Source organism: Cucurbita pepo, chromosome LG17, assembly GCF_002806865.2.
Source record: "Cucurbita pepo subsp. pepo cultivar mu-cu-16 chromosome LG17, ASM280686v2, whole genome shotgun sequence".
NCBI classification, from domain to species: Eukaryota; Viridiplantae; Streptophyta; class Magnoliopsida; order Cucurbitales; family Cucurbitaceae; genus Cucurbita; species Cucurbita pepo.
In genome coordinates this window covers 4293973-4304346 of record NC_036654.1, presented here as the reverse complement: position 1 = coordinate 4304346, position 10374 = coordinate 4293973, and the positions used below count along the sequence as shown (strand labels likewise).

The window sequence follows — 10374 nt, the reverse complement described above, 5'->3', positions numbered from 1 at the left end:
AGTAATTACCAAAATGGTTGGTGGTTGATGTTTGTGGCTGCAACCAGGTGCATTTTGGAAGCATGGAAGTTTGAATATTCAACTCTGACCATTTCTATGCAAAAAGAAGATTAATTGAACTAATCAATGCAGATTTAGATGAGCCAAAGTCATTGTGGTGAACAACCTCTGGGGCCAATGCAAAATCTTCCTTTTCAAAGGCTTACTGAAGTCCCTCTCCAATTATGATCAATATTAGATTCAGTTCAGTTAGTCTTTTCAAAATGAAAAAGTGACATTATTTTAGTGCACCATGGTTTATAATCTTTTCAGATTTGTGCCTTTTTGTTTGACCATTGAATAAGTCTTGCTTCCATTTATTCTCATCTTTTATATAATGCTATTTTCTTTTACACTAAATGATTTCTTTCTTTAAGGACGTTAATGAAACTTTCAAGGAATAACTCTAATAACAATGTGAGATGTTGTCCTTTTTGGGCTTTCCTTTTCAGATTTTCCTTCACACTTCTAGAACATGTCTATTAGGGAGATGTTTCTACACACTAATAAAAAATGATTTATTCCTCTCTCAAACCGATGTGGGATCTCACAATCCACTCCCTTGCGGCCCAATATCCTCGTAGGCACACCGCCCGATGTTTGGCTCTAATACCAAATAATGCTCTGTTCTCCTCTCCAACTGATTTAGGATCTCACAATCCATCCCCTTAGAGGTTCAGCATCCTCGCTTACACACCGCCCCGTGCCTGGCTCTAATACCATTTATAATAACTCAAGCCTACCGTTATTTGGGCTTCCCCTCAAGATTTTAATATGCATTTGTCAAGAAAACCTTTCCACACCCTTATAAGCAATACTTTGTTATCCTCTCCAATCAACATGGGATCTCACAAACAAGCTATACGTTACACATTTAAAAATCCAAAATTCATAGAACATTCAACTTAATCAGAACAATTCTTCATGAATGCCAACCCTAATAAAAAGAATCCGAGGCCAACAATATCTACTCCCATCTTAGTAACAAAATCACAGAACAAATTTAAAAGTTTAGTGAGAATAAATTAGTGATAATGTTGTTTACAAACATTACAAAGGGAATTGGAAGTTATTAACTCTTGAACTAAGAAAAAGTAACTAATAATACCAAATACCAGATGATTCCAAACACCATCTTTACAACTCTGCCGCCGCTAGTTTTACATTATATACAACCCTATCACAAACCAAGCTTCCTACTCCTCTCCTCCTACCACTTCCTCTCTACAATAATATCAAAATGTCAAAAGAACTTGTACAGTTGATGCTATCAATCTAACTTAATGTTGAATACTGCTGTATGCATACCACGAACTCTAAATCAGATAATTCAAGCAAAGCTATCAAAGAACAAACCCGTCTCATGGGATGCCTTCTGTTAACGCATGCTGTGATGGTCGACCTATACCGCTCACTGCTTCGTTTATCCGACTGAATACTACTTTAAGGGGGATGCAACTGATGACATGATCGTTTGACTTCTGCACCAATCGTTTCGGCTGATTTTGGTGTCGGTTACCAGTCAGCGACGATAGTTTGCGGATCTTTTTACATAAATGCCCCGTTTTTTTCATTCTCGGCGATTTGCTCGGTGAGAAACAAGGTTGGGATGGTGATTGTTTTGACGGTTTGGCTAGAGTTCTAGTAGATGTCATGTGCTTGACTGCGTAACGGTTATAGCCGCCTTCTGGTTCACTGTCTGCTCGGCTCAACAACGAATCGCAGTGCCCGTCTTCCATAACTTCTACTGTGAGAGGATGACCAACTATGGCTTTACCATTCAATTTGCTCATCAGAGATACCAATGGAACATGCTGAGGCCTATAGCTTGCTTTCACCTCAAGCTCAACATCATATAATAATGAATTCGCTCCGTAGTTTCTAACGTAATATTCTGGCATCTGATACCGAGAATGGACAGTAAAGCGGGACGGGCGATAAGGAAGCAACTTTTGAGGTATCAGAGAGTCGTCGAGCAATGGGTTCACCTCAGTTTTCAGTTCGCTTGCATGAGGCTTCCTGTTAGGTATTTGTTTACCCCACTCGAGTAGGCTACGATCATTTGTCGATGGGGATCGACCAAAGCTGTTGCAATCTACTTTACTTGCCAAGCAAGAATCCGATGCATCTTCCACATCCAAGGAGTTTATTGAATCTTGTTTTCTGTAGTTACTTAAATGCCTTGACTTCCTCTTTCCTTTTATCTGCCACCTTGAAGTACCTCTCTCGATCTTTTGGTTAATATCATCATTACGAACGGCACCTGAAGTCGTAGAACTGGGTTCCTTCGTTGCCTCATTCTCCAAAGATACTGGAGTGTTTCGACTCGACTGCCTTCCTAAGGCGCCACCAACCTTAGACCTACCGGATGAAGAAGAGGGATTCGTAGGAGAAAAACCTGACATTTGAAGAACAAAGATCAGTAATAATATATGGCACTGCAGAAGGGTTTGACAATAAGCAATTTGAAAATGAACAAGCGATCTCTATTCGTATCAGCTGAACCGATAGTATCGAGGTCAAATGAAGCAAAAGGTTCATTGAAAAACGGTACACAAAGGAAATAAAATGGTTTGTATAAACGATGCCAAAGTCAGGGAGTAGAAATGCACATCATCTAAAGATACTAATTTCATCAGTTAAACAACAGATAGTAAGATATAAAGTCTAAAATTTATAATTGTTCACTTCGAGCATACCAGCAGCGTTTTTCTCCTCTCCAACAAATGGCACGTCAAATAGCTTATCGGAAGTGTTATTTTGAGGGAGCTCCGATATACTGGAGACTTCATTTTCCTTTGCCTCGGAATTTATCCGAGATACTTCCAAAGCACTTAATGAGGCTTCATTGTCACGAGAAACTATGCCATCGCCATCGGAACTATTGATTGTCACCGAAGAATTACTTCTCTTTTTCTCAATATCTAATTCGGCAGGTTTACCATCAGATGTTCCCCGTGCGAGCGAACTGCACGTATTAGGAAGTTGATCACAAGTCACAGGAACAGATACCATTGCTGTGCTCTCCAAAACCTTTGTCAACGGTCGACGGCGATTTTTCCTTTTCAAGAATTCCTGTACAGTTGGCACCGGAGATCTTTTTCTTCTCAATGACGATGAATACATATGAATAATCTTTGGGGGATTTCCATTAGTCACACAATTCCCGGCATTCACGTCACGAGGAGAAGCAACCTCTTGTTGAACTATTTCAGGTTGCTCTCCTGAGTGAGCTTTCCCATTTGCCAATGAACCCATACCCAAGTCTTCAAGTCCTCTCATACGCTTAACGGTTCCATCATCCTCTGAATCATTCGGCGTTCTCCTCCTATAATGTTCAGATATCACCTTGGAAGAACTTGCATGATTAGTCTCTTCCAAAGGAATATCTGAGTGAGAAATTTCAGGGGCTGAATAAGAACTCATTTCAGAATTACTTTTCTTTGAACAAGTGTCTTCAGAATTACTAACATCATCCGACATGGTGGCTTCTTGTTCTTGTTCTTGTTCTTCTTCCTCCTCCTCTACTTCTTCTCCTTCTTCTTCTTCTTCACAAGAATCCGACACAAGAGGAGATTCACTAGCTAAGACGGCATGCTCGCCATCTGACGCACTTTTCTGAGTCCTATAGCTAAAGTCCAACTGGTCCTCACCTAGAAGGGCATTCTCAAGCTCAAGAGCATGTAAAATTGCATCTTCCCTCCGGGCGTATTTCACAGCCTTCTTACAAGAGTTCGCCGCAGAAGCCTTTGCCTTTTCAATGCATTCATCATATTCCCCACATCGAAACGCCTTCACCCTCTTAGATTTCTCAAGATTGTACCAGTCACTAAACCAACAAGAGTAAGAGTATTGTCACAAGAAAGAAAAACCTCAAACAAACAAAACCAGACCAGACATCAAACATTCAAATATAGAGTGGTATGGGCAACTGCAAGGAAAAAAAAAACACAAACCAATAACAGCAGACAGACACAAATGTCAACGTTTTGGTTCAAAGAACAGCCAAGTGAGAACCACACAGATTTCAAACATGATACACAATATTGCAGAACAAGAAGGGTTACAAGTAAACGCAACAGTATGGCAAATGGCGACAGAGACAAGGAGATAATATAATCAAACATGAATCAAATTAGTGAAGAACAGAACTGAAATGAACCAATAACAAGAAGCAATTACATGCTTGCGTCTTCGCGACCTAGAAGTTTCACCGGCGTACCGGATCTCGGAGAAACCAAACAACTCTCCGACAATTCATGGAGGCCCAAAATCTTGCCCGGCCACCACGACCCATTTCGGCGGCGGACCCAAACTAACCCTCCAACCGATGAATCGATACCCTTGGCCTCACCAGAACTCCCCATCTCCAAAACCCCCAGAACCCAAAGACCAGGGGAAAATTCCTCGAATGAACCCTCAGCTGTTCATTTTGAAACACAATCCACAGTCATAAAAACCGTCAAAAACCTCGCTATCACCCACAAATAAACACAGCACTAACACAAAGGAAGCTCTGGGAATAACAAGATTAAAAAGAAATGCATTACTTGCATGCGGCAGAGACAAACAATCCGAAATGAGCTTCAAAGGGAAAGGAAAAAGCGGCAGTTAAGACCAGGATGAAAAGGGTTCAAGGGAAAAACAGAGATCTACAACGAGCTCCAAGATTTATGAGTCTTTCTCAACATTACTGCGCAATGTTTCGGCGGTTTTTTATATGATTTTTCTGTTGACATCCATTTATGTTTATGGGGTTTTCTTTGAAGAAGCTCGTATGTGGTGTAAAGGGTGTTCAAGCCAGGTGTGAGAGAGATGGGAGTTCGGATCAAAAACGCACCTTTTGGTGGGGAAGAGAGAGGGTTTCTGTGAAGAGCGATAAAGGGTACCGAGTGAATATAATTTTATTGCAAAAACCAAACTGTTTGGCAAGAGGGTCAGAGAGAGAGAGAGAGAAAAAAAGGGTTAAATAAAATCAAGGGCAACAAGGGTCTTTATAGCTTATTTCCTCTACTTTATTTTCCATTTTTCTTCCAACCCTTCTCCCCATCTAACTCGAAAGGATTCCCACAATTTTTTTCTCTCAATCCATCATTGGATTTACTTAACCAAATCCCCCAAGGGAAGAGTTGAGGGATTTCCTTATGCGTCTGTGTTTGAGTAGTAATTTATAGGTCTTCATTCGACTGATTGCATCTCAGCGGCGCCAGGAATTGAAGTAGGCCGAATCCAATTATAGCAGCCATGACCGGTACGTAATTTCCTTTATCCAGTTACTTTCAGATTCGTCTTGATGTTAAGGAAATTTGAAATTGCTTTATGCAGTCTGCCATTATCAGAATACAGATTGTTTCTTCTCGTCGGTTCTTAAGTTCTGACTTCTGATAATATTTTTCAACTGATCGTATAAATATGTATATGGGTTTTTGCTATATTGCTCATCTTTCTATAGTTTACCGGCTACTGCTAGTGTTCTGCTTTGTAGGTTTAAGTTAACGATTCCGACCATTTGCAGATTTCAAGTTTTCCAAAATCATGGAAGTGTGTTGATGTGGAATTTCAATGGATTAGTATAATAAAGAAGATAAAATCTGAAGAAACTTGTTTATGTATTCCAACTAATGCGAGATTATGCGACTTGAACAGTGTGTGTGTGATTGGATAGCATACAATCCTGTACTTTAATAGCTACTGGATAGACGTATGTATGCGTTCGTATATTTATGTACGTATATGTGCCTAGGTGGATGATATTTTGATGGGATTTTTCGTTATGTCCCCATTAATTTTAATTATCTGCCTTTTATTCTTCTTGTAGACTATGCACAGGAGCAGGAGATGGAAATTGAAGCATTGGAAGCTATACTTATGGATGAGTTCAAAGGTTTGTGGCACATTTGTCCTTAAAAATTCATAGTGCTTTACTGCCTTTTCTCCCTTTTCTCCCTTCTAAGATATCAGGTGCTGTTTCCTGTTTGTATTCAATGTCAGAAATTCACTCAAGTGAGAGTGGCTTAAACACTTCTGGTCGATGCTTTCACATAACACTGTCTCCACAGGTACATTGTCTTTGTTTTCCACTAGTTTTTGGTGCATGGTAAGCATCCTACTTCGTACTTATGATAAGTGATATACTGGATCTTGAAATGTAAAGAATCTGATAGTTGTGCGTACTCCTTTTTCCTCTTTAAAGAAGGGAGAGGATGAGAGGTGGAGTGTAACGGTTGGGAATGTTGGATATATAGTTCGAATGAGTTCATTTGTTTCTTGGTTATTTAAGACTTTAGGATTCAATTTAAGCTTTAATTCGAACCAGGACCTCTGAAATGAACATTTTCAAATTCCTTGAAGCATTTCTTAAACCGAAATTTCAAATATTATGGTGAATCTTTCTAGTGGCCGTTGGTGTGACTCGTTATGTCGTGCTACCCTTGCAGCTTAAATATATGGGAAATGCTTTTTAACTTTAATGATTAGATATAATAGTTATCAATTTTCTTTGTGGTTTTGAAGATAAGTATGAAATATTAGTACCTAATATATTTTAGAGTTATTTGTTTGTTTGCCTGATTGTTGGAAATGAAAGTAGACGTACTGAAATCTGCTTATTCCTTTGTCGTTTCCAATAGGATGATGACATGGATGAATCGACAACGATGCCAGGTTATTCTTACTTAAGTTACCTTGCTATTAAATACACCTCGAGCTTTAATTATTTTTGTACTGTCCTAGTATAAGATCTGCAATACATGTGGTTATAAGCTCTTGCCCCAAACTTCTGTGCAGTTCAGCTGGGTTTGATTTTCTCGCATACAGAGAAATATCCTGATGAACCTCCACTTTTGAATGTGACAAGGTTGTATATTTATACTATGCATGGAAATACATAGATCCTGTGTATCCTTTACTACAATAATTTGAAATAAACCGAACGATTTCATATAAGTTAGCTACTCGCATTCCGTAATGATCAGTTAGTTTGGTACAAAAATGTTCTCTTCTTCAATATAATGGTATACTGATTTCTGGCCTTTTTGCTTTATTTCTCAGTATAAGAGGAATCCCTGGAGAAGATTTGAAGATTTTGAGGGAGAAGCTTCAGCAGGAGGTATTTCCTTTAAATACTTATCGGACTTAGCTTCATAACGGACTTTAAAGCATCAGCTCTAGCTCATTCTGCCTTTTTAGATACGGAGATTACAATGATATACGACAAATACATACTGAGAAATCATACCTTCGGCACATTTGAGAAATCTGATTGCATTCCATCAGAGTGTGTAATGCTTACCTTACGTTCTTATTATTTTATAATCCTTTGGTGGGCGGTTTTGCAATTTCCTTCAACCTTTCCCTCCAGCTAGTTGGGAACTAACAGAAAAAATAGTAGCAGCAAGAATCTCACTGGTCATGTATTTATATAAACGGCACATGAAGTTTTCTTAGTTGCCCATTCTTTTCCTCCAAAATTGTGTTCTGGATGATTAATAAGCGAAATATTGTGATGCTTCGAAACTTGTAGTTATTTGAATACTCGTAAGTTTATTTGATAATGTGGTGTACTTGACATTTACATCTTGTATATTTTGGCAGGCATCTGAAAATCTCGGTATGGCTATGATCTACACACTTGTCACATCATCTAAAGAGTGGCTATCCGAGCGGTTTGGTCAAGAAAGTAGTCTTGAGATTGCCGAGGCAGAAGAGAGGGCAAAAGAAGATGTACGAATCTCTCTTTGCGTTATTATAATTTTTTTTTTCTGTAAAAGATTCTCTATGCCCTTCAATTCCTCGTGATTTATAGTTTTACTTTTGGATTGGAAGTTTAGTGTCTATCTCTAGAATGAGTTACATCCAGGGCTTGGAGGCATCTGTTATTCTATCTTTTAAAATATTTGGCCATTGAATATTTTACTTAAATGAATTCATATACATTTTACTTCCCATCGAGCTCGCAGGTAATTGTACCACATGGAGAACCTGTCACCCTCGACACGTTTTTAGCTTGGAGAGAAAGATTTGAAGCAGAAATGGCACTGGAACGAGCCAAGTAATTTATTTATTCATCTTTTTCTGTGGTTTATTTTACCCTATTTTTGCTATAGTCCTCCTTGTGAAGGGTAGAATAGACTGATGATATGGTGAAGGGGAGTGGATTGCTCTCACTAATACTCTAATAGACTGGATATCTGATTATGATCACTAGGAGCTGGAGTTTTCTCTACCAAATTTCTCTGGATTTTCTAGGCAGTGTTAACGGTCAGATATTGACTACCGCTACGTTGTTGTGGTTGCTAATATGGTGTTACCATGCCAATATATGCATAGTTCAGCGGTTAAGGCACTACGACAATTAGTGGACCATTTATTGAACTAATATGGTGTTACCATGATAATTAGTGGACTAATCAATCTACCCCTAAATTCTCTAAAGGCCCTTGGGAAAGAGATCAATGGAGGACCATGTTGGATGATGAAAGTCCCACGTCGGCTAATTTAGGGAATGATCATGGGTTTATAATCAAAGAATACACTCTTCATTGGTATGAGGCCTTTTGGGGAAGCCCAAAGCAAAGCCATGAGAGCTTATGCTCAAAGTGGACAATATCATACCATTGTGGAGAGTCGTGTTCGTCTAACATGGTATCAGAGTCATGCCCTGAACTTAGTCGTGACAATAGATTGGTAAATCCTCAAATGTCGAACAAAGGACTCCAAAAGAAAAGGAGTCGAGCCTCCTCGAAGGCATAGTAAAAAATGACTAAGACAAAGAGTTGAGCCTCAATTAAGAGGAGGCGTACTTTGTTAGAGGGGAGTTGTTGGATGATGAAAGTCCCACATCGGCTAATTTAGGGAATGATCATGGGTTTATAATCAAAGAATACACTCTCCATTGGTATGAGGCCTTTTGGGGAAGCCCAAAGCCAAGCCATGAGAGCTTATGCTCAAAGTGGACAATATCATATCATTGTGGAGAGTCGTGTTCGTCTAACAGACCATGAAGCTGCTTGAGTAAGGTTAGTGGTGGGTAATGGTGAAAATATAGTTTTTGGGAAGGACGAATAGGTAACGAGGCTCTCTCTTTTAATCTTTGAAGAATCTATGCGAGTTTTCAGTTGTATATGGAAAAAACCTTAGTATACGTCTTGTTTGGAAGACCGACTCTTCCTTGTGAGACTCGATCGGCTTTTAGAACAAACGTGAATGGCAAAGAGAGCAGCAGGATTCTTTCTGGGATAAGAAGGGTTGTATACCAAAGCTAACGTCTTTGGTATTAGCCACCCGGAAACGTTAGCTACTGACTAATGTATACTCTTTGGGGGATTGGGGTGCTAGTTAGGACATTAGATGGTGCACCGTCTCTCGGTGGCTAATACCAAAGACGATAAACCGTCCCCTCTTCTTTGATTTTGTCTAATCAGAGAGCTTTCTGTAATTTGCCTGCCTTGAATTCGGATGAGTTTTCCCTTCTTTACTCTGTTCATAAATAAATATGAATCACTTGCAGGATAATGCCCGAATCGGCTCTTACCGCTCCGAAGGAAAAGAAACTTTCTGGTAGACAGTGGTTTGAGAGCGGAAGAGCTTCTGCGGTAAATTTTCGTCTTCCCTCTTCTAGCTTGTATTCCTTTACGTGTCGTCTTATACTTATGTCCATCACGCTAGGACAGGAATATCAAACAACCGTTTTCTAAGGCTACTATGCGGTCGATTAACTATCGAAATCTCTGTTTAACCAGAGCCTCTGCAGCGCTGAACATAATATAAATGAAAAGCTTTCTGCAACTGAATGTATTGCTCGTTTTTTTTTTCTGCAGAAAGGTGCAGCCCCAGTTACAGAAGGGTCGGACGTGGAAGACGAGGAAGAACTGGACTTTGATGAGGATGATTTTGAAGGTGCTCCCTCTAGCTCACTTGGTTGTATGAATTGTTAATAATGCTTAAATGATCATCCCTTTACATTGCTTGAATTGCAGATGATGAGGAAGACATGCTTGAGCACTATCTAGCTGAGAAGTAAGATTCTCTCATCCAGAAGGCCGTAGTTAAAAAGCATTTCATTTGCTTCATTACTAGAATGGTATCAAATTTTGGCTTAGTTTTGATCAAATGACAGCACTTGTGTGATCTTACAAGTCTCCATTTTCTTGTTTTGGTTAAAAAGGAAGGTTGTGGTGGCGAAGTAAGCCATTTTGTTCTTATATTCTGTTATATGAGCATATATTATCGACTATCGCATCATAGTTCAACTGGTTAAGATATTAAAATGTTCGAATTTTTTACCTACCTATGCTTTTGAACGGAAAAATAGCTAAAGTTTGAGCATATACTTTC

The 10374-nt window shown here is 39.2% G+C and overlaps 2 protein-coding genes across 2 annotated transcripts; one reads left to right on the top strand and one right to left on the bottom strand.

The window, feature by feature from the left end:
- Positions 1 to 1029: 1029 nt before the first annotated feature.
- On the bottom strand, positions 1030 to 4429 carry LOC111778529 (uncharacterized protein At1g51745). Its single transcript, XM_023658421.1, has 3 exons — positions 4222 to 4429; positions 2739 to 3868; positions 1030 to 2437 (listed from the first exon to the last, which is right to left on the bottom strand). The coding sequence occupies exons 1-3, from the start codon at positions 4404 to 4406 to the stop codon at positions 1401 to 1403; spliced, it is 2352 nt and encodes a 783-aa protein (XP_023514189.1). The 5' UTR covers positions 4407 to 4429; the 3' UTR covers positions 1030 to 1400.
- A 701-nt stretch (positions 4430 to 5130) lies between these two features.
- On the top strand, positions 5131 to 10309 carry LOC111778530 (RWD domain-containing protein 1-like). The gene is made up of 11 exons (XM_023658422.1): positions 5131 to 5290; positions 5858 to 5923; positions 6031 to 6098; positions 6669 to 6702; positions 6826 to 6895; positions 7090 to 7147; positions 7633 to 7761; positions 7998 to 8089; positions 9548 to 9632; positions 9858 to 9936; positions 10017 to 10309. The coding sequence occupies exons 1-11, from the start codon at positions 5284 to 5286 to the stop codon at positions 10058 to 10060; spliced, it is 732 nt and encodes a 243-aa protein (XP_023514190.1). The 5' UTR covers positions 5131 to 5283; the 3' UTR covers positions 10061 to 10309.
- The last annotated feature ends 65 nt before the right edge of the window (positions 10310 to 10374 follow it).